This window comes from Chenopodium album, chromosome 22 (assembly GCF_948465745.1).
Source record: "Chenopodium album chromosome 22, dcCheAlbu1.1, whole genome shotgun sequence".
In the NCBI taxonomy this organism is placed as follows: domain Eukaryota; kingdom Viridiplantae; phylum Streptophyta; class Magnoliopsida; order Caryophyllales; family Amaranthaceae; genus Chenopodium; species Chenopodium album.
The window spans coordinates 37,116,936-37,141,160 of NC_137855.1; the positions used below are offsets into that span (position 1 = coordinate 37,116,936).

The 24,225-nt window shown below is 35.7% G+C and overlaps 3 protein-coding genes across 4 annotated transcripts; 1 reads left to right on the forward strand and 2 right to left on the reverse strand.

Moving 5' to 3' along the window:
* Positions 1-2,829, reverse strand: LOC145603542 (protein translation factor SUI1 homolog). Its single transcript, XM_081659468.1, has 4 exons — positions 2,674-2,829; positions 818-920; positions 427-686; positions 1-326 (listed from the first exon to the last, which is right to left on the reverse strand). The coding sequence occupies exons 2-4, from the start codon at positions 852-854 to the stop codon at positions 282-284; spliced, it is 342 nt and encodes a 113-aa protein (XP_081515594.1). The 5' UTR covers positions 855-920; positions 2,674-2,829; the 3' UTR covers positions 1-281.
* Positions 2,830-7,509: 4,680 nt separating this feature from the next.
* Positions 7,510-15,901, forward strand: LOC145603541 (DDRGK domain-containing protein 1-like). 2 transcript variants are annotated; one of them, XM_081659467.1, is made up of 10 exons: positions 8,379-8,511; positions 11,227-12,225; positions 12,469-12,604; positions 12,853-12,961; positions 13,172-13,275; positions 13,653-13,754; positions 13,835-13,993; positions 14,319-14,375; positions 14,901-14,937; positions 15,385-15,901. In XM_081659467.1, the coding sequence occupies exons 3-10, from the start codon at positions 12,485-12,487 to the stop codon at positions 15,585-15,587; spliced, it is 891 nt and encodes a 296-aa protein (XP_081515593.1). In that variant the 5' UTR covers positions 8,379-8,511; positions 11,227-12,225; positions 12,469-12,484; the 3' UTR covers positions 15,588-15,901. The 2 variants fall into 2 exon arrangements, with proteins under 2 accessions (XP_081515592.1, XP_081515593.1); XM_081659466.1 differs by lacking the exons at positions 11,227-12,225; positions 12,469-12,604; positions 12,853-12,961; ... (4 more) ...; positions 14,901-14,937; positions 15,385-15,901 and adding an exon at positions 9,904-10,860 and having other exon boundaries at positions 7,510-8,511.
* Positions 15,902-16,595: 694 nt separating this feature from the next.
* LOC145604325 (kunitz trypsin inhibitor 5-like) lies at positions 16,596-17,276 on the reverse strand. Its single transcript, XM_081660244.1, has one exon. It carries the CDS (start codon positions 17,274-17,276, stop codon positions 16,596-16,598), a length of 681 nt encoding a protein of 226 aa, XP_081516370.1.
* Positions 17,277-24,225: the final 6,949 nt, after the last annotated feature.

The following is a 24,225-nucleotide window of genomic DNA, read 5'->3' on the forward strand; positions in this document are numbered from 1 at the left end:
CAGAATTAAGCAAACTTTTCATCATTATATCATAATATAGACCATTATTGTCAAAGACATTAACATCCGTCTCATATTCCATGTGCTGCTCTGCATGACACAGAAACAGAAGCACTGCCACACAAATATATCCTAACAACCAGAGTTATTATAACACACTACTACACACATATACGCCAGTCACCAGAATTATTAAGATAATGGTTTCCACAATGTCGCTACCATAGAACCGTGACACAGAACAGGCACAAGAACAAGTACAGATCTAAGACCGCCGTTACTCAGAAACCATGAATTTTGATGTGTTCCTTCTTCACAATTCCAGCCTGTAAACAAACAAAAGTAAAAAGAGCCCAAGTCAGGAAATCTATACCATCACTTAACCCTAAGATGTGAAAAAAATAATAATTGCAAAATCAACTGTACCTGAACAAGGAAGGTAGACACATTCTTTCGTTGATCACCTTGCAGTTGGATAACCTGGCCTAGTTCTGGGTCCTGAACCACAGTACCATTACAGCAAAACTCCTTCTTAAGGTCCTTGAGAATCTTGTTGTAGCTGAAATCTTTCTTCAATCCTTGCACTGTTGTCAGGCTCTTTCTACCATTCCTCTGTTGTACACGGATGTGCACATAATCTTTTGACCCAGCACCAGAGTTCTCAGCATTTGCATCAGCAAAAGGATCTAAAGACCAGCATAGACCAAAATTAGTCAGCAACGGTGGCATATGCCATATACAGAACATCGATAGTGCATGCTCCTGAAAATATATTCCGCCTAATCAGACCAATATCAAAATTAATTAGAGAACTTACCAAAAGCAGCAGGAATCTGAACGTCGATATCAGACATGAAAACTAGGCTTGTGATTAAGGATCTGCGGACCGGAGAGTTGATGTGGATATAAAATGCTCAGACCTGCAATCCAGAGAACACAAGGAAAAATTAATCAAGAAAGCCCAAATGTGATACCTTTAGTTCAGAACAGATCCATATAATTAAACTCAGGAAAATTTACACAAATTGCAACACAGAAGAAAATAGATAGAATAAAATGCTCCATCAGAGAAAATATATAATAGCATCAGCTCTGAAAAGACCACATCTTTACACACACACACACACACACACACACAAATTACTTTACTGAATGTTTCAATATGATTTACAACAACTAAAACTTACTATTCTTAGAAATTAACCCATGTCTTTTCTAAGAGAAACACGATTGATGCAACATCTACACATTGCTCATTTAACACCACATAAAAATGAAACAAGTTCATTTTATTGTTATAAAACAAGTTTGTTGGGTTATTATAACACTTCTTAAATATTACCAATAAATTTAAGTCTTGAAACTTCTTAAAATATCTAAGGTAGTGCAAAGTCCCTATTCCCACCACAAAACTACTGCATCATTAAAACCTTAATGACATAGCACCATTGAACGATCTCAAGTTAAAATATAGAGTAATAAATTCAGGCAATTAAGAGAAGAAACTTGATCTTACTCGTACCACAAAACTACTGCAACAAAATGGCAAACAATAAAAAAGTTTCAATCCTGTAACCAACTCTGAGTCCATGATTCACTCGGAATACACACACTAAAGGCCCCCAAACACAAAAATTGCAAGTATAGAACAGCTACAATCAGTTCAGCCTTCCTCCGAACATCTGGATCCCTATTTTTGTCAGCACAAAGGCCAACCACAAGGCTGTCCACAGCCACCAGCAATTCTAGATAAAAAAGTATGGTCAATGCACCAAACAAACCCAAGAAAAACCGACAAAAGTCACATGTAGGATAATCCCCTCACTCATACTGCAGAAACTAAAACAGTCAAGCGGCCAAGGAGTCCATTAATATTTACTGTATGCCCATCGCACCAGGTGCGCCACGAATTAAAACCTCTCTCGTGGAATACCACGCCACCCCTCACTAAAGAGGGAAGCGCTCGGCCTTGGGCAAATTAAAACTATCCCACACCCCCACCCAGTTTCTTACCCCTCTTCGGCTCTTCCCATCTACCATAACCACATATAATGAAAACAGCTAAACATTCATAATTACAAACATACAGGTATGAAAACATCAAAAGATGATTAACAAATTTTGTGCAAAGAACATACTTTCCAACCAATTCGCCACAAATGAATATGAATCAACAAATGGGGCAAATCTAATTGCCAAATAGCTTCTATGCCATCGTAAAAGCTAATTTTAACCCATAAACCATGATTTAACAGATAAATTTGAAAATTACAATCAAAAAATAAAAATTTCATTCAATCTACAACATAAAGAACAAGATCTACCAACAGACAATCAATCATACAAGATAAACATTAAAAGAAATGACATCCATGATTAAAAACCCTAATCTTTCAAACTAAAAAGTCAAAAACACGTGAACAATTCTACAATTAAAAAAATACAACATACCAAATAAAACAGCGATAAACAATCAATCGAAACCCAGAAAAAACAATCAAATCTCAAATTAAAAAACCAAAAAAATCAAGAAAATACCTTGACACAGAATCAAAATCAACGGGGAGAAATGAAAACAAAACAAAAAAGAATCTTGAGGAAAACAAAAACTAAAAATAAAAGAGTCGAAGCTAAAGAAAGAAAAAAAGATCTGAGGAGAGAGAGAAAGAGTACCTGATCCGATAAAAGAGGGAACAAGAAGTATGAACCCTAGATCGGATAAGTCTGAGCAAGGTTAAAGGAGAGAGAAATTGGGGATTTTAAAAACCGACAATGTTTATGGAAATGTGATTCGATGATGAGATGATATGGAGTAGTGTTTATGGGGGGTTAGGTCGGTTTTTGCACGACTCTCTTGAATGCGATGGATTGAGAGAGAAAAAAAAAATGTTGAGCCCTTTGATTTAAGCCCAACATATTAAGGTTTGGGTCAAGTTTTTTTGGGTGTCATAAAGATCAATTCTTGATCCATATATGTTTGTGTGTTGTATATTGATAAGGTACACTTCTAGGGTATTAGCCTAATAGGTGTTCTTGGGGTCACCTTACATGGCGGGTTTCGAGTTTTCGAGTGAGTTTAAGAAATAGGTGGAAAGTGAAGGCGAAGAGAAATGGTTGAAAAGAGGGAGTTAAGTGATATACGTATATGTGATGGGTTGATTGGGTGTTGAAGTTATGTGTTTTACATATCAATGTTAGTTGATGATAGAGTGTGAATCCAATTACGTGGTTTAACCATCAGCTTGAATTTTTGGTTGATTTGATCTTTTAATATGATACAAGAGTCAATGCTACAAAAAATAATCGCAGGTTCAAATCTCGTCCATCTCACCACTTATAAGGAGTATTAAGTGTTGGGCATGGGTAAGGTCCTTGCTAAGGTTCTATATGTATATGTCTTTGCATGAAGCACAAAAAGAATTAAAATGTGAATTTCAAGATATTTAATCTTAAATTCTCAATCTACTTACAAAGATGGTTTGGTTGTGCGTGAAAACAACTAAAAAGTGAAGTTGTGTGTGAATTTATAACGTGAAATTCCAAATATAATGTGAATTTCACTTCGAGCAGCTTATCATTTCAAGATACTCCTTCCGCCCACAAAAATCTGCAATATTTTCCATAAAAGGGTGCTCTCTGTTATGTGCAACAATTTTTTATCTTTCCTCTTTAGTAAATTTTAAAGTGTAAAAAGACCATCTTACCAAACTTAAACATATGGGACCACTTTCTCTCTCCTATTTTCCACTCACTTTAACCCATTAACAAACTTAAACATATGAGACCACTTTCTCTCTCCTATTTCCCTCCTTTTTACAACTTAAGTAAACTTACCTAAACTTAATTAAACTACACAAAAAGTTTTGCCTAGGAGTCCGCAAAAAGGACATTTGGTGCAGATAATCGTGGGCGGAGTGAATATTTAAAATGTGAATACTCAACCAAACCAATGAACCAATTTTGTTTGTCAAAAACAACTAAAAAGTTTTTTTTTTTTTTGGGGGGGGGGGGGGGGGACATACAAGACAATGGTGCAATTAATATGCAACTTTCCAAAAAGAAAAGTGGTGCAATTAAAAAAGGAAGAATAAGTGTGTAGAACTCTCCATTAGAGGATGTTAGAAAGTTTCTAGAATAGAAAGATTTTAGCAATAGAGAGACTTGGATGCTTATAAATAGATTATCCCAAACTCATGTTCATTTATGCAAACCAACTAACACATTCTAAAACTTTGTCCTCTGTTTCAATTTACCTAAGCATTCTTTGAAAACCTTACTAGAGAAACTTATGGACTCAGGAATACTATTTTCATGGAAAAAGTTTGTAAAGATTTTGAATGCATTTGTTTTATTCAAATAAAGCATATAATATTTTGTAAAATGGTCATAATATCTAATACTACTAGAAAACAACCAAATTATGACGGAAAAAATCCGTCGGAAAACCCGTTATTGGCGGAATTTCCGTCGGAACTGGTTGTCGGAAAACAGTTTGTAGGAAAAATGACCTTTTCCGGCGGAAATTCCGTCGGAACCACTTTTTCAACAGAAATTCCGACAGAAATCAGTCCGTCAGGAGTGGTTTTTTGGCCTGAAAAAGTCCGTCGAAAATTTTCGACGGACTGTAATCCGTCGAAACTCCAAGGAAGAAAATAAAAAAAAAAACCATGCACCACCGCTGCTAGCCCCCACCGCCACCACGCCTAACCCACCTTAACCCCCCAGACGCACCACCTTAACCCACCAGTTCCACCGCCTTACCCACCTACCACCCTAACCCGAACCCACCCACCAGACCGACCACCTTAACCAACATAACCTTAACCCACCTAAAATCATCCAACTAACCCAGATCTATCACCTAAACCCATCTAATCCGAACCCACCCACCTTAAACTAACCACCCAACTAACCCATATCTATCACCTAAACCCTCCCAAACAAAACCCAGATCTACAACCCTAAACCCACCCAAACAAAACCCAGATCTACCACCCTAACCAGACATATTCCAACCAACTATACCCACCTAAAACCACCCACCATGACCGCCCATAACCATAACTTCAATCCAAAAATTAACAAAACAATTAAAAAAAATTAAAAACTAGAAAACATACCTTTTAAAATCGAATTTTGCTTTGAATGTCACCTCAAATTGGTTTAATATGGCCAAATTCGACCATGAAAACTCTAAATCTAGAGTTTTCATGGTCGAATTTGACTAAAATAACCATAGAGAACACTGCACTTCCACACCGACGATAAAGAAGACCATATCAACACCCCAACTCCACGCTCGTGACAAAGAAATCAGACAAGGAAAGAGAAGAGAGAAAAGGGGAGGAGAAGAGGAAAGATAAAAAATGTATATTCCAACAATTTAAAGTCAAAATAATTAGCAATGATGTGTCAAAATTTGGTGCAGAAATGTTTCATCAATTTATTTTGTATTTAAAAAATTAAGAATAATATGATATATATATATATATATATATATATATATATATATATATATATATATATATATATAGTAGCGGAGTTTCTTTCCCCCCACATGGATAAAAGTAGATAAACAAGAATTAATTCTAATTCCCACATTATGAAAAAAAGTAAAAGATCTCGGGACGAAAATAATCCTATTTGACCACTGTACATTGCTAACATCAAGAAATGGAATAATCGAGAATCTCGAGTAACTGGCCAAGCGGCTAGAGTAGCTAAAGTCGTAATGAATCCTGTTAGTAAAACAGGTCCTATCGAAAGTCCATCGATTCCTAATCGCCAATGAAAATCAAAAAAGTTGATCTATTTATAATCTTCGGCCAGTTGGATTAATGGATCATCCGGTTGGAAATGATATATATATATATATATATATATATATATATATATATATATATATATATATATATATATATATATATATATATATATATATATATTATTTAAAAAAAAATTCTTTTCCATCTAATATGCATATGTTGTTTTTAATAACAAACCCATCAAAACTTCCGATACGAAATAAATACATGAGATTGTATAATTAACAGTGCATTTCTTTTTGTAAATATAATGCAATATGTAATTTTAACTATTTTATCAAAGATATTATAATTTACATACATGTTATGTAGTTTCTTTAAAAAAAAAAAATCACTAGTGATAAGGAAAATTTTTCTGTATAATTTCAGTAAAAAAAAAAAAAAAAAAAAAACTAACAGAAAGTTGCAATCCATATAAAAATTTTGTCAGGACCGTGCGTGGCACGAGATCTAAGCTAGTAGGATAACTAAAAGTAGAAATATTGAATTAAAATGAACGTTAATTACACCGATTGACATGTGACTTTGGCATGCATTCCTTAACTAATACCATTTTAAATGATATTTTAAATGCTTATCTAACGTCTCGGGCCGTTCTTTAGCAAGAATAAAATTATAAACTTTGAGTAATGATGGTCGTAAGTCTTGCAAAACTGACCCTTGTGCCGAGCCATGTGCTTTGGGGTTATCTAGATTCGAGTCAATTTATTATAAAGGTCGGCCCATGCACGGTCCAAGCCCACATTCCATGATGTCTTGTGACAGAAGGACCGAGCCTTATCATGCTTAATTGTTTATCCTAAAAAAAGGTAGGGTAGACCCGATCCATGACTCGATGCTTACAAAGTTACAATAATGTTTAGGGCATTGTCCACACAATACCTTTGATGTGCTATTCTTTTTTTGTGATGGGCCATGTTATGCCTTGGGCCGAACCAGCTGAGTGCATCTTTAACTAGTATTTGGGCTCATGCGATGCCTCGGGGCTCGGGTCATTACATTTTTTCTTGTTGATTAAATTTATTATTCATATTGATATTTTGTATCAAAAAGTAACATAAAATATCACATAGTTTAGTGGTAAGATGCTAAACTCTAAAATGTGAGGTTGCTTGTTCAAATGTTGTGGAGAACTTTTTTTAATAATATAATGGATGACATGCAAGGTGAAACATATGAAAATTGAGTAGATGATATAGCGTAATAAAGGGGTTTACGTGGCACATAAACTTTCTTAGGAACGAACCCCTTTTAGGGCCTGTTCATATTTACTTAATTTCAGTTTATTTCAGTTTAATCAGTTCAGTTCAGTTCCAATCAGTTCAGTTCAGTTCAGCTCTTAATTTCCCTCTCTCATAAAATATTCATTTCAGCTCAATTCAGTTTAGTTCAGTTCAGTTCAGCTCCAATCAGTTCAGTTCAGTTCAGTTCAGCTTAGTTCACTAAATGTGAACAAGCCCTTAATGTATCCCACAAATCCATAGTCATCCTTACTTATCAAGTTATCACCTCTTAGAATTAAAAAAAAAACATTATTAGTTACCACCTACCCTCCAACGCTTTAGCTTTAGAATTTTTTTTCCCACAAATTCCAAAAGTAACGACATTTTAAACCCACCTAGGCTAAAAAAAAAATTCCATTGTGTCTATTTAAACCACAACATCAACCCCAATTACAATCAAACCAAAATATTCCACCAAAGAATGGGCACTTCAAATCACTACCAATCTCTTATCAACCATCCCAAAACCACCCAAAAAAGAAGCCACATAAAATTCTTCATCTTCCTCTCAATTACCTTTATCTCATTATACCTTTGTTTCCTTACAATCTCATTTACTAATAACCACTCGTCGATTTGCGATAAATCCCATGACCGCGACTATTGTCTAGAATTGATCATTGAGGCAACCTCCAACAAATCGTCGCAATGGACGTTATCATCCACCAGAACGGACGTGCTGGTGGACGTGTTACTAGCACACGTATCGCATATTAACAAGGCTATTGGTACTACTAGAGGTATCAATAATGTTGTAACGGGTGGTCAAGTTGTACAAGATTGCTTAGAGCTTATGGACTTGTCACATGATCGAGTTACTAATTCTATCGAAGTATTGGTTAATTCTAACAAATTAAGAAAAACTAATACTAATGATGTTAATACATGGTTAAGTGCCGTGTTAACTAATTATGTTACATGCTTGGACCAACTCCAAGATTATTCACATTTATTAGAGCTAAAGTTTATAATTGAGAAATTAATTTCAAGTTCAAGGATAATATTGGCAATTCAAGCTAATGTTTTAGGAGATGCAAGTAATTTTTATGGTGGCAAGGAGATTCTACTAGGAAGTGGTACTAGGAGAGTGTACCCATCTTGGGTTAGGAGGGGTGATAGTAAGCTCCTTAGAGTTTCGGGGAGCGAAATCAAGGCGAATGTGGTGGTGGCCAAAGATGGGAGTGGGAACTTTACGACGGTGGCAGAGGCGGTGGCGAGTGCTCCGGATAAAGGGAAGAAGCGGTACGTGATATATGTGAAGGAAGGGGTGTATGAAGAGATTGTTGAAGTTGGGAAGAAGAAGAAGAATGTTATGATTGTTGGGGATGGCATGAACTTGACTGTCATTAGTGGGAGTCTTAATGTTGTTGATGGCAATACCACTTTTAAATCAGCTACTTTGGGTAAGATCAATACCACTTTTACTTCAATTATATTTCAACTATTTTGGACTTTGTTTTATATTATCACTTAAGTCAGTTGTTCAATTCTAAAGTTGATCGATTTTATTATTTGGGTATAAGGATAGATATGTCAGTTATTATATATGGCGTCAGGTTTCTCTAATAATCAAGATAATGTCACAAACACCTAAAAAGTTTATTAAATGTGTCAAATTTATGTTTGTGTAATTTTCTTGTGGACTTAATTGATTGGGGTTTAATAATTTTTCTCATGTATTAAGCATTACAAGGAAAGTATTAGTTTGCTCAATGCAATGTATGCCTATACAATACAAGAGATAATAGATTAATTGACCTTGAAACATGCATAATTGATAATATTAGATTTTTAAGTGGGCTTTACACTTTCACGAATTTCAGAGAAATAAATACTCATATTTGATGCTTTTTTCATACTTTAATTTGATAAACTACCACTTTTTATCATGACAATATGACATGGTGTCCATTGTAGGCATTTTATATTATTCCAAGCACCCCATGTTTGATCTACTTTTGAAAGAGAGTATAGGATATAACTACTTTATTTTCTTTAATCGTAGGGTAATTATTCTCATTATCGTGAGGCTTAGATGCTAATCATGCTATAGCATGCTTGGGATAGGTGGTAGGGGTAGAAAGGGTATTTGATTGTAATTTAACAAAATAAAGGGGCATCCACTTTGTTGAAATAAAAGGATGCATAATACATTATTAAACTATGAATACATACATTTTGCTCCAACCAAAACCAAAAAAAAAAAATTTTAAAAAAAAAAATTTTAAAAAAAAAAGGCAATGTGTACGAGAAAATAAACCGATTATAGGCTCTATATGATTAAATTTAGACCTTAATTAAAAAATTAATTAAAATATCTTACTTTGTTGATACTCCGTACAATAATGGAATGAGTATTTCCTCACATTTCCTTATCCCTTATAATTATTAGCCTTTACCATATTTTCAAATGGTTGTCTCCTCATCCTATCACTAATGTCTTTATTGACTTTGATTGCTCTTAGACATCTTTTAATTACGATGAAGACTTGCCAACCTTAAACTATATGAAAACATTATAAAGTTTCGATATAATTTGTTATGATCACATATTTACATGATTTATACTCCGCAAAATTAAGATATTTATAGCGTTACAGCCCCTTACAAGAATACAAGCAACATAATGACTCATATGTGAACAAATTGTGGTGTAACTAATAATTTGGAGCTAATTTTCCACTTTGTCAACCTTATGTTTGTTCATTGAATTATTGATGAAATGAATAATTAATTACTAACACATGTAAAAATCCAATTGATTTGTCTCACACTTATATGATTCCCAATTGCAGCCGCCGTTGGTGATGGATTTATACTCCAAGACATATGCATCCGAAACACCGCAGGGCCAGAGAAGCACCAAGCAGTCGCCCTTCGAGTAGGAGCCGATCAATCGGTCATAAACCGGTGCAAAATCGAAGCCTACCAAGACACGCTCTATGCACACTCCCTTAGACAATTCTACACGTACTCTTATATTTCAGGCACGGTAGACTTCATATTTGGTAACGCGGCTGTTGTGCTACAAAATTGTGAGCTAGTCGCACGACTACCTATGGCATCCCAAAAAAACATGGTCACTGCCCAAGGAAGAACTGACCCATTCCAAAACACGGGCACATCGATTCAATATTGTGACATATTACCTAGCCCGAACCTAGCACCGGTCAAAGCCAAGTTCCCAACCTTCTTGGGTCGACCTTGGAAGAATTTCTCAAGGACTGTTGTTATGCAATCGAACATTAGTGATCATATTGATCCTAGGGGTTGGTTTGAGTGGGACGGAGATTTTGCGTTGGACACATTGTATTATGCCGAGTACATGAACTATGGTCCGGGTGCTGATACAAGTAAGAGAGTTAATTGGACTGGTTATAATGTTATAACTGACCCAAAGGAGGCAAGGAATTTTACTGTAGGGGTGTTTATTCAAGGACAAGAGTGGTTGGATGAAGCTGGTGTTACTTATGATGAGGGGTTGTGAATGAAAAAAAAGGCAATACATGATGTTGAACACATGCATTTTCTCATCTCCACCTAGAATAAATTATATCGTAGTCTTGTAGATTTGTTGTTGTCTGTTATTAGATCGTACAGTAGTGTCACAACTAAATAAAGAGTGAAGATAATAGTATATAATATTACTCCATAGTATGGAATAAGTTTGGGTGAAATGCTGTGTATGTTTGTTTGTTGTAGTGTATTGTGTGGACGCCATTTAATTTACTAGAGGTATTGTTCAATGACTACTTCTTCTTGTTATGATGTATTGTATCTCCACTTCTATGAGAGCTAGCTTGTATCGCTGTTTACTAGAGGTCGTTTATTCCTTTTCACTTTCCACTATGTTCTTATACGATTATTTTCAGTTCAGTTAAGCTCTAATCAGTTCAGTTCAACGGCTAATTTCCTTCTCTTAGAAAATATCCAGTTCAGTTTAGTTCTAATAAGTTCAGTTCAGTTCAGCTGAGCTCAGTCAATTAGTCTCTACTTTTCACTTCCCAGTCTCATATTGAAAGTGTAGTCTTTACCTTAGATCAAACTTAATTAGCTTGACCTTGATCTAAACTTAATATGTAGTTTTTTTTTTGTGTTGACTCACAAATTCACAATAGAAGATGATGAACACATACTTATAGCAAAGAGTCCCAAAGCTTAACATCCAACTTCTCATTGCACGAAGATTAAAGAGGACTAAGGCCTTGTTCTTTTGAGCTTCTGGGCAGGGCAGAACAGATTGAAGCAGCTATTTCTAAGTATTATTTTTAAGCAAAGCTGGGCAGGGCAGAGCAGAATGAAGCAGATCAGAGCAAATTTCAGCAGAGAAGAGCAGAGCAAAGCAGCTCTAAAGAACGGGGCCTAACTCTAGATATGTTCATGGTTAAGTGGTTAACCTATGTTTTTCACTTTTTTTGTTACAGAAGTATTTGTGTTTGAATTATTTTGATTCTATGTTTTTTGCTACAAAAGTATTAATGTTTGAATTATTTTGATTATATAGTATTACAACTATTACTTTGCCTCATACTTCAATATCGTATGATCTAAGGCCTTGTTTGACAATTGATTAATTTATTTGATTTGTTAGTTTGACCAGCAATTTACATCAATTGGTTGACTTTTATTAATTGAAAAGTATATTTGTAAAACCAATTGTTGAATATTACGGAGTACTATCAACGTAAGCTAAAAGCTATTCTAAGTAGCTTATCATTTTGGCTTAAAATCCAACTTTTAGTTTTTTTTATTAAGCCAAAAGCCAATGGAAAACTATAAAGAGTAATTTTGTTAGCATCAAATGAGGATTAGTTCGGGTCACTTTGGCTATCAAGTCGATATAGCGGATTTCGGATCGGATCAAGATTCTTTTTTAGTTTTGGTTTGGGCAAATCGGTTTGGAATTTGGATCAACTTTGCACTTATGCAACATAGGACAATCGTTCCCAACATCGTGTATTCGTGTTGCTTGATGCCTTTCCACGGACCTCAACCGTCTGATATCTACTGCTCAAGCAAATAACTCGACACTTTGAAGAAAGAGAGAAGAAAACGGCTTTGACTCTCAAATTTGTAATTCGATCACTCAATTTCCCCAGTTCTCAATCTAATTCCAGGTAATTCCAATTCAATTTTCGCTTAATTCTCAATTTCCATCATTATTTCAATACCTAACTTTGTCGAAACATTCAATTCCCCTATTTATCTGAACAATTCAACAATTGATGACTTAAATCTCGAAAAAAAGATGTTAAATCACAAACCCTTTTACATAATGTAATGAATTTGCGAAATTTTGCATTTTTTGAGCTAAATAATGAATAATTATTGATGGGGTGATTGTAATTTTTGTTGGGCAGTTTGTAGAATTGAAAGATGGATGATATTTTGGTTGCTGTGCTTTCGATGCTACTTATATTTGCTTTAGTTCCGTTGTTTATATGGAAACGTCGTCAGGATTCCAAAGCTGCCGATAGGCATGAAGAAGAGCCTCAGGTAATCAGGTTATTCAATCACTCAGGTTAAATGCAATTAGTCGGTCTTATATACAACGGGTGTATTGTATACAAAATGTTTAGTCGCCCGAAAAAACATGGAAGTTACCCTATGTTAAGTTGATTTTTATGTGATTGGGAGTGATTGTGTTGTGTAAAAGTAATTGCCATTCTAAAATTAGTTGAGGGTTTTGGAGAAAGGGGGGAAAATGTTTGTGAAAATAAGAAGGTGGATTGCAAATGTTTCAGGTTCCTCAAAGGGAAAATGTGGTTCGTGCTACCGGGGCTCGTCGTATGCGTCGTAGGCCAGCAGCCAGGGCTAGTACATCTGCAGCTGCAGCAGCAGCAGCTGTTGAAGGTTGGTTTTCTTCTGATCAAGGTTTATGTGATATGGTTTTACTTTGTATGTTGTTCCTAATTGTTATGTCCTATATTTTATAGGAAATAGTCTGTTTAGATGTATGTAAAGTTTCCATATGGTGCAATAAAAGTTTCTGTAATTTGTTAGAGACGACTGTGAAGTACTTGTGATGGCCAATGCTGTGGCTCATATATGATGTATATGCAGAATTAGGCGATGAAAGTGATGATGAAGATGCTGAGGTTGAGAATGATGCTAGGGGAGGAAGGAAAAAAGATAAGAAACGACAAGAACGTGAAGCACAAAGACAGGTGAAATCAATGTTACTCTCTCATGTACCATGTATGTATATTTAATGTCCTAAGAATCATTTTCTTATTCTAACATCCTTTCTATTGTACTCTTACGTCTTACCTTAGCTACCTAAACAATCACTTATCTTTCATATGAACTACAATCATTGTCTGTTTCTCTATATAGCTGAAATGTGATGTTTTCTTATCAACTAAAAAAAAGGAGAAATTTAAGGGTTATGATAATTTTCCTTGATTTCTATTTGCTAGGCACAAGTATTACTTTAGCATTTGTTGATAATATGGTTTTGTACAGCTATCTATCAAAGTTACTTATACAGCTATACATTTATTTCTGCTTTTTTCATTGTTTCTTACTGTGATCTTTCATGAAGGCTGAACAAGCTTCACGTGACTCGAGGTTAGCCAAGCAAGATCGTTATGCAGAATCGCGAAGAAGGAAAGATGAGGAACGTGAAGCAGAAGAGCGACGAATGGTACGCTTTGCTTTGCTCGAACAATTTGGATTGTTTCTGAATTGGTCACTTGTTGAATAATGTGACTCCACATGTTTTAGGAAGAGGAAGCTAAGGCTCGGCAAGCTAAGGAAGAAGCTGCCGCTGCATTAGAGTTTGAAAAGTGGAAAGGGGCATTCTCAATTGATGCTGAAGGCACAACAGAAAATGAGGCGCAAGAGAATCAGGATTTACTTTCTGACTTTGTGGAATACATAAAGGTAGGTGTTGTAGGTCTGAGTTCCTAAATGAATTTTGACTGGTTAATTGCATGTTGAAGATCCATCTCTCTGAAACTTATTTCTGAATTGGTACATATTTAAGCCTTATCTGTGTGTCCTTTGTCTGTTTTCTCACTTTTGCAACATTTGAAGTCATGCTGTCATGGTCTGTTACTCTGTTTGTTGCTACACAAATGATTGTAAATTGGTTTTTTAAATTATCTTAAAACATGTGCTGTAAGAATGCAATCTATTATTTACAGCTTTATGCATGTATTTATCCTTTTATTTTGTAGCATTATTAATATTATGCTCATCTTTACAGAAGCAAAAGTGTGTACCCCTGGAAGACCTGGCTGCAGAGTTTAGGTTGAGGACTCAGGTATGTCAATCAACTCTCCACTTCTAGGCATATGAAAGAAAGAGAGTAACAAAAATAGAACATAGCTACTTAACTGAAATGACAAAATCATAAATAGTTTCATACTCATTCAGTTACGAGCATAGAGTTGATAGAACAGTCAAGTATTGTTTGAACATAAGTTAAACCTTTTGTAATTTCCTCAAAAAAAAAAAGTTAAACCTTTTGTAATAATCTGATTCTCTATATATATTACTTGGATTTGGGTTCTAGTGTCAGAGTCTGCTTTTTGATGAAAAATTCCTCCTTTCCTCCAAAATGAAGTATCAAGTGTCCTTATCCATGCCGGAGTTTTAAGAATTTGATACTGGTTGTTGAGGTGAAATGAAGAGTCAAAAGTAATATAGTTTTTATATACTGCATCTTTCATACATGCATTCCTTGTTTTACTAGGGTATAGCCATCTGTTATCTAGTTTTCGATTTGTTTGTATCTATTGGTACCTAATGTTTAGTCTGCTAATGGGCTGACTTGTGTTCAATACAGGAGTGTATTAATCGTATCACAGCTCTAGAGAATATGGGTATGTATTATAATCAATGTCTTCTTTTATTTCCACTTTATTTATGGATTTTCTTTGGGATTTGATTTATAGCATATTAGAATGGAGGCTGAATCATCCTGTACTTCATACGAGCCATTTTGTAGCTTTTAATCATGTATGATCTTTGGTCCCCTGCCCCCCATCTATGCTGCTAGTGCTCTCCTTTGAGCTTTATGTTAGGCTTTACTATAGTTTTGTTTGTTAATATAATATTGGAGTATTGACCACTGATTATTTTCTTGATTGAGATGATGCTTGCAATTTCTTGGGAGTACTATGCTGCATGTTAGTTCAACCCTTCAGGCAAAATATGTGATAATTCTGAATTATCTGGATCATAGAAATTTGCAATACTAGTTATGGAATCATGGTGCAATTTTCTTCATGAAAAGATTGGTGCTTTGTTGTTTTGGTCTAAAATTGCAGGAAGACTTTCAGGAGTCATGGACGATAGAGGAAAGTACATATATATCTCACTTGAAGAAATGAAAGCTGTTGCTGATTATATAAAGCGTGAAGGCAGGGTTAGCATCTCACATTTAGCTAGCAAATCTAACCAGTTCATTGACTTGGAGCCCAAAGTCCAGTTTGAGGAAATCACCAGTGTAGATGAGATTTTAGCTGTTTGATTACACACATAGTTTATGGAAAATCAGATTGCCTGACTTACATGATTGCAGAAGAGCAGCAGGAAATATGAAAGAAAGTACGTTACCAACTTGCTTCATGTCTGTGTTTAGTTTTGCTTGTCTGTAGCGCTATGTGATTCACATAACACAGGTATGAAACTGGGCTACTATTACACTGGGAAAAAGAAGAGGTAAGGGGAGTGATAGGGTTTGAAAAGAAAAGGAAAGGGCTCTAGTTAGAACCAACCTTAATATTGTAACATCAACTTAAATATGTGAATTACTTTTATAAGGAAAAGCCTCTGGATTGTGCATCTTATTGTGTTGTCGTTTGCAAATGAGCAAATCGAATGCAGCTTATGGCCTTATGCTGATTGAGCTATTGTTTTTGGGTACTCACAGTTCTGCTTAAATTTTTCTTGGTCTCTATAGGATAAATGAAGTTTGAAGGCAAGTAACCTGAGCTTATTTGAACTAAATAACCAATAGATATTATCTGATACAATATTTTCTATTTTTCTTATCTCAACATATTGGTCTGTATTTGAACTTATTGGTAATAAGCCTAATTTATCATGAAAATCTTGCCTCATCTTTCTTTCTTCTGAATCCTGTTTTAGCTTGTAACTGAGTTTTTTTTTTTTTTTTTTTTTTTTTTTTTTTTTTTTTTTTTTTTTTTTACCTGATGAAGCAGTTAAACTCTATTGAAACATCATCTTCAAGGCTTTTTGATGGCATCTCTTTTTGAGTAATGTAGATAGGTATATACATTCCGAAATATAGTATGGGGGAATTAATTTCAGAAAAAAAAAGGGGAGTAGAGAATTATTAAAACACGACAAAATATTAGTAATGATATTAAACTCAAATTCAAAAGACAATACACTCCAAAATGAAGAAATGAAATAGTACAAATTAATTGATCAAAAAGTTTTTCTTAAAGAAAAACATCTCACACTCAAAAACAATGGGGGAAAAAAAAATCAGATTTGGAAAAAATACTTATAATTAAGCTTTCTTGAACTTAATTCTAAGTGGTGGTGCACCAACACCTAACCGCCAAGTTCCATCTTCCTGAATGTATATGCCCAAATCTCCGCAACTGACCTCAGCCTTTTGACATACACTAGGACAATAGACAAGCTTATAATCAAAATGAAACCTTGGGAAAAACCTCTCAATCCTAAACCAATTATTGATTGTGTTACGACCAGGATAGGCTGCAACACCTCCGGGAGCCACGAACCGTGTTCCAGTAGCCTCATCAAGCTTCAAAGTCCATACAGGGGATTGATTGCAATTATTGGTAGAAGTGAAAATTATGTTCATGTCCATGGAGAATGTAATATTTTGGGAGGCGGAACTCGGTGGGAAGAACTTGACAGGGATGCCAAGAGCTGTTGTGTGTGTCTCCTGAGCAACGTATAGGGGACATTCGTTATCAGTGGTCTTAGGAGCTGTTGTTATGCCACCCCCTCGACGTTGGACAACGGGGAGGATGTAGTATTTCCTTCCTAGTACAACTCGTTCAGCATCCGTGTCAAATATGTCGTTCACGACCACTGGAACAACTGGAGCAGGGGGCGTACCATGGTCATGGTCGTGGTTATGCTGAGCAATAGCAGTGGGAGTAGTGAGAAAAAGGATGAGGAAGGAAGCAAGAATTTGTGGTATAATTTTAGTAGCCATTTTCAGGTACACTTGTTCTAGGTGAAAAAAGATTGAGATTGTTAGCTAAATGTATTAGAACTATATCAAGATAGCTCGCTATTTATATGTATGTAACACCCAGTATATCAGTTGGCTTTCTTAAGCATGTTAGTAATTTACACTTGTAATAGTTAGTGGGGGACATTATAACCAAATTAAAAGGGGTGATAATGTCGTATTGTATATGAGTTCATTATGTCAATATACTAGGAATTGACCTTCTACATGTAGAAGTATACAATTATTCAAGGGCTAAGCCCTCTTTTTCTTAATAGTTCACTGCTTTAGACAGAGTTTTAGGTGATAAAGTTCGTTGTTGTATTTGTAGAAAGAATACGTAAATAGTGGGGTTACAAAAATATGAAAATATGATCTGAAATGCATTTAAAATGCTTTAAACTACTCGTAATTGCAATACTAATGATGAGTATGAAGCACACTTATCACCCCCCCTACTTTAACTAGACAATTAGCTCTCTACAATGCAAATGATAAACCTTCATTATTTCAGCTTTGGTTCAAATTAAATGTGTTCTCAATGTATATACTACGTATATGGCCATATGGGTGTGTTCTATTCACATGATTTTTACTAATCTGATTTTGTGAAGCTTATTTTAGTTGTAATTTGAACTTGGACAACCCATATCAAAACCCATTATTTCTATACTTATCTTATTTTAAATTTAAATGAATACATCTAACCCTATCAGACTTAAAATGGGTAAAATAAGGTGAATATGCAAAATAAGCCTTAACTCTCGAGTCTTGATCATATAGTGTAGAGTTATATTTGTCGTATATCCATAGAGGTTGATTACTACGAGTTCATATATATTTGCGGGATAAATTACAACTCTAGGTCTCTAGGATGTGTGATTTATTTACATGTCCACAACACTTTAAATAAACCAATTTAAACATTATTTATCTAATTAGTTGTATTTCCTGCATTTGGGCCATGTCATTTTATTTTCACCTAATGCAAATGATCAAGGTCAAAGCCAATGGAAATTAGACCCTTTAAGTTATTAGACCTTTATCCATACATTCACAATTAAAAAACTTATAGTATATCATGGCATCATAGTTTTTCTATTAAACAAAATTTTCTTATCTCTAAAACAAAAGTCTCTTTCATGTACGGTTGTACGAAGCAATGTACTATTTCAAGTACAATACTACAATACATGGATAATTTAGAGCTATTAATCATACTGATGACAACATCAAGAAGTACATGAGGCTACTATATTACGACATAAATTCCGAAAATATGAATACATGTGACCACGTTAGTTTTTCAATTGTTGATCATTTGTATGAAATTATATACAGTATGTTATACATCAATCCACTACAAATACTATAATGTATAAATATGTAGAAATCGAATAATAATACATTTCACTCATTAGTCTTTACATTCACAAGATTAGATTATTGTACAATTATCATCGTAAAGACATAATGTCGATATAAATCACCCTGCAACTTGTTGTATAAGCTCAATCTTGAGAGATATCCCTTATGTCTCAATTCAATCATCACATGAAGATTGGCACATACTTTTAGGCGATTATCTGTCATGATACACCTCTTTTCGATATCCTTTTATTAAATGTCAAAATAAGTACTCATACAAAAAAAAAAAAAAAAAAATAAAAAAAAAATAAAAACACTTAGCTTTAGTAAGATACGGAGTAGGTTTTAGATTAAAATCATAAAATCAACCAACTACTTAAAATTCTTGTAACAAAAAACAAGTTATTAAAAATTAAATTATAACTAATTTAAGTAATAATAAAGTCTAATTAATTATGATAATAATTATGTTCAGATATGTGAAAATCATTTGAATTGAACACACTTTTAATAGATAAGCTGCCTTTGCTCTTAGTCTAGTTATCAGCTTAATTTTTCCATAATTATCTACAAATCTACAATGATAGAAATAAAGGGAAAAAATTTGTCATTATTGTACTACGAAGTATTAGTTTATCCCAATTTAATTTGTTGCCATGATGACTGATTATATTATAATTAAGTAGTACATGAGGCAACTAGCGACCATATTACGACATTAATCAGACGATTAGGACTACACTACATGCATGTGACCACGTTAAAATCTAAATGTTTACAAAAATTAGTATCATGATGACCAATGAGCATTAACTTATCAACAAGTGCATGCATCGCTACTATGTTAAAATATACATTTGAGACATCGGCCCTATTTATGATCCACATTGCTCGTCATATGGATGAATAAATTACATACTCAGAAAAATAGATTTGATATTAATTAATTATTGTATTAAAAATTATTACATTAATAAGTCGTGTTACTCAGTACTTTGGCACGAACAATCTATATTACAACATCATTAATATAGAATGATGCTATTCGACAATATAACTTTAGTGAGATAGCAAGTCACTATATAAACTGTGGACATTCAAATCTAACCAAGTAACATCCAACAAATCATACCATATATGTCTCCTAAAGAGTCGAGACATATTTTTTTTCCATTCAACTTCTAACAGAAGATAAAAAAAAATAATCCTCCTTTTTCACAAATGGCCCAATCTTGGGTTAAAACCTACCTTTTTATAACTTGCTTACTCACTATCGTAGTTATTGCATTTGGAGCGGATAGCCAAGGTCATGATCATGACCATGCTCAAGCTCCAAGCCCAATTATAGGGGATGGTCATGATCATGACCATAATCATGCTCATAGTCCGAGCTCTGATGATGAACATGACCACAACCATGACAATAATGATGATCATGTTCACATCGAAGCCACTCAAAATGATCAAGATCACAACCACAACTACGATGATTACCATGGTCATGTAAATAACACAAGCTTTGAAGATGTTCATGATCATAACCACGATGATCAATCTCATTCTCCAAACTCTCAAGATGATCACAATCACTACCACAACGATGACCATGACCAAGCTCAAAGCCCTACTTACGAATATGGTCATAATCTCGAACGTGACCATGATTATGACCATGAGCTTGATCATGACCACGACCATATTCATGCTCCAAGCCAGAGCCCCGATGATGATCATGACCATAACCATGCTCCAAGTCAAAGTCCTGAAAATGATCATGATCATGAGCATGACCATGACCACAATTACAACCATGGTAATGCTCCAAGTCAGAGTCCTGAGAGTGATCATGAGCATGACCACGACCATGACCATGGTCATGCTCCAAGCCAAAGCCCCGAGGATGATCATGATGATCACGACCACAACCATGCTCCAAGCCAAAGTCCTGATAATGATCATGACCATGACCATGATCACAATGATAACACAGATAATCCAAGTTATGAGTATGATGAGGCTACAACATTCCCACCTGGTTACATGTATGCTCCATCTCCTGATTGTGGAAACCCGAGCCCAAGTAATGACAATGACACCGACCACGACCATGATCATGCTCCAAGCCAAAGTCCTGAGAATGATCATGACCACGATCACGACCATGATCATGATCATGACCATGACCATGGTAATGCTCCAAGTCAAAGCCCCGAAAATGATCACAACCATAACCATGCTCCAAGCCAAAGTCCTGAAAATGATCATGATCATGACCACGATCCCGACCATGATCATGCTCCAAGTCAGAGCCCTGAGGATGATCATAACCATGATCATGATGATTATGACCATAACCATGCTCCAAGCCAAAGTCCTGAAAATGATCATAACCACGATCACAACCATGGTAATAATGCTCCAAGTATGAGTCCAGAGAATAATCATGATCATGATCATGACCATAACCATGCTCCAAGCCAAAGTCCTGAGAATGATCATGATCACGAGCATGACCACGACCATGATAATGCTCCAAGTCAGAGTCCTGAGAATGATCACGACCATAATCATGATCATGATGATCACAACCATAATCATGATCATGATGATCACGACCATAGTCATGCTCCAAGCCAAAGTCCAGAGAATGATCATAACCATGACCACGACCATGGTCATGGTCCAAGTGAAAGCCCCGAGGATGATCATGACTACGACCATGACTATGACCACGACCAAATCCATGATCATGCTCCTCAAAGTCCTGAAAATGATCACGACCATAGTCATGACCATGATCAAGATGATCACGATCATAATAATGCTCCAAGCCAAACTCCTAAAAATGATCATGATCATGACCACAATAACAACGATGATCATGCACAAAGCCCCAACTCTGAAGATGGTCACGACCACGACCATGATCATGTTGATAATCCAAGTTATGAGTATGATGAAGCAACATCGTTCCCACCAGGCTACAATTATGTTCCATCCCCTGAATGTGCTCCAAGCCAAATTCCTGATCACGACCATGATCATGACCACGACCATGATCATGTTAATGCTCCAAGTCAGAGCCCCAAGGATGATCACAACCATAACCATGGTCCAAGCCAAAGTCCTGAAAATGATCACGACCACGACCACGACCATGGTCATGCTCCAAGCCAGAGCCCCGATGATGATCATGATCATGACCATAACCATGGTCCAAGCCAAAGTCCTGAGAATGATCATGAGCATGACCACGACCACGAAAATAACTATGGTAATGCTCCAAGCCAAAGTCCTGAGAATGATCACGACCATAACCATACTCCAAGCCTAAGTCCTGAAAATGATCATGAGCATGACAATGACCATGACCATGATAATGTTCCAAGCCAAAGTCCTGAGAATGATCATGACCATGATCATGGTCATGATGATAACGACCATAACCATGGTCCAAGCCAAAGCTCTGAGAATGATCATGAGCATGACCACGACCATGGTAATGCTCCAAGCGAGAGTCCTGAGAATGATCATGAGCACGAACACGACCATGACCATGGTAATGCTCCAAGCCAGAGTTCGAAGAATGATAATGAGCATGATCACGACCACGACCATGGTAATGCACCAAGCCAGAATCCCGAGAATGATGATGAGCACGATCACGACCACGATCATAACCATGGTAGTAGTGCTCCAAGCCAGAATCCTGATAATGATCACGACCATGAACATGATCATGGTACTAATGATCACGACCATGAACATGATCATGGTACTAATGATCACGACCATGGTAATGTTCCAAGCCAAAGTCCTGAAAATGATCTTGAGCATGACCATTATTACGATCATAATCATGCTCCAGTCCAAAGTCCAGACAATGATCATGATCACGATCACGACCATGGTCATGTTTCAAGTCAAAGCCCCGAGTATGATCACATCCATAACCAGAATGATAATGACCATAACCATGTCCATGATCATGATCATGATGATGGTTATGAGCAAAACCACGAAGGTATCCATGATTATGCTTACACCCCAGCTTTAGAGGATGAACATGACCACGACATTCATGATCATGATTCAAGCCCAACTTCTGAAAATGGTTTAGTTGATGGTCACAATGGTGGTCACGATCATAGTCATACTCCAAGTTCTCAAGATGGAATTGATCAAGATCATGAGTATAATCATGATCGTGAACATACCCACAATGATGAACATGATCATGCTTACAGCCCAAGCTATGACTATTCCGCAAGTCAAGATGGTAATGACCAAGATCATGATGATAACTACAATCATGTTCATAGTCCAAAAACTCCAAATTATGAAGCTCCTTCATATATCCCAAGCCAAACTCCTTCATATATCCCAAGCCAAACTCCATATATCCCAAGCCAAACTCCTTCATATACCCCAAGCTCAACTTACAACACACCCACTCCTAAATTTGAAACTTCGGCAGACACCCCTAACTCAATTGATGGTCAGTCTCCTAAGTACAAGAGTTCATCATATACACAAAATCCAGTGTATGAAGATATACCTACTATCTACACAGTACAAGGCGTAGTCTATTGTGGCTCATGCTTTGAGACATATCCAATTGAAGGTAATTTTTTCTTTATTAATGTTTTTAGCTTAGTGATCTTTTAATTTCATCTCACATTCTTTCTTATATATACATACATACATACATACATACATACATACATACATATAATTCAACTACCTTAAGTAGTATTTTTCTTAAAAAAGTTATAAGTTACATGCATTAATGCTATGTGCTATTAAGTTTTGTAACTTGAGTCCATTATACTATTTTAATAATTTTGAGTTGACCCCAAAATGCACCATAATTTCAAAGCAATTACTAAGCTAAGCATTAGTCTAATTGTCTTTGATATTGTATATATTTGTATATAGGTGCCGTTGTCAAGATTTCTTGCGAAGCAAATAGCAAGGACGGATACAACCCAACTAAGTTCTCCATGTTATCTCCTAAAACTGATAAGAATGGTTTCTACCTAGCCACAATCACCCCGGAACAACTGGGCACTTCTTTAACACCAAAAGATTGCAAAGTTTACCTTGAAAGCTCGCCATCGTCCACTTGCAACGTTGCCACCAACATTGATCTTGGTAAATCAGGAGCACCCTTCATTTATTCACATGATGTTCATGAAAGTGATTATATAGTTGAGCTATACTACGTCACAGCTCTTGTATACACATCAACAACAAATTGTAAAACTTCAACTTCTTACCAAGCTCCATCTTACACTCCTCCTAGTTACTATTCCGGCACATATAGTTCACCAATATACACCCAACAATCAAGCTACGAGCCTTCCTCATACACTCCGTCGTCGTATGCTCCATCCTACAAAACTATCACCTATAACCCACCAATATACACCCCATCATGGGCATCATCAAGCTCCAATGTACCGGCATACAATGAAGAAGCGTACACACCAAAATCATACTCCTCGCCACCTCCATGCCCTCCAACATAAATACACTGCAATTTGGTCACTAACAAGCACCC

Bases quoted from the DNA above. Each gene is read 5' to 3' on its own strand.
- LOC145603542 (XM_081659468.1), bottom strand. From the start codon at position 854: ATGTCTGATATCGACGTTCAGATTCCTGCTGCTTTTG. The intron at 687-817 runs GTAAGTTCTCTA...GCTGGTCTTTAG, and splicing joins TCAGATTCCTGCTGCTTTTG to ATCCTTTTGCTGATGCAAAT. The intron at 327-426 runs GTACAGTTGATT...GTTTGTTTACAG, and splicing joins TGTCTACCTTCCTTGTTCAG to GCTGGAATTGTGAAGAAGGA.
- LOC145603541 (XM_081659466.1), top strand. From the start codon at position 7,530: ATGGGCACTTCAAATCACTACCAATCTCTTATCAACCATCCCAAAACC. The intron at 8,512-9,903 runs GTAAGATCAATA...TCCCAATTGCAG, and splicing joins TTTTAAATCAGCTACTTTGG to CCGCCGTTGGTGATGGATTT.
- LOC145604325 (XM_081660244.1), bottom strand. From the start codon at position 17,276: ATGGCTACTAAAATTATACCACAAATTCTTGCTTCCTTCCTCATCCTT.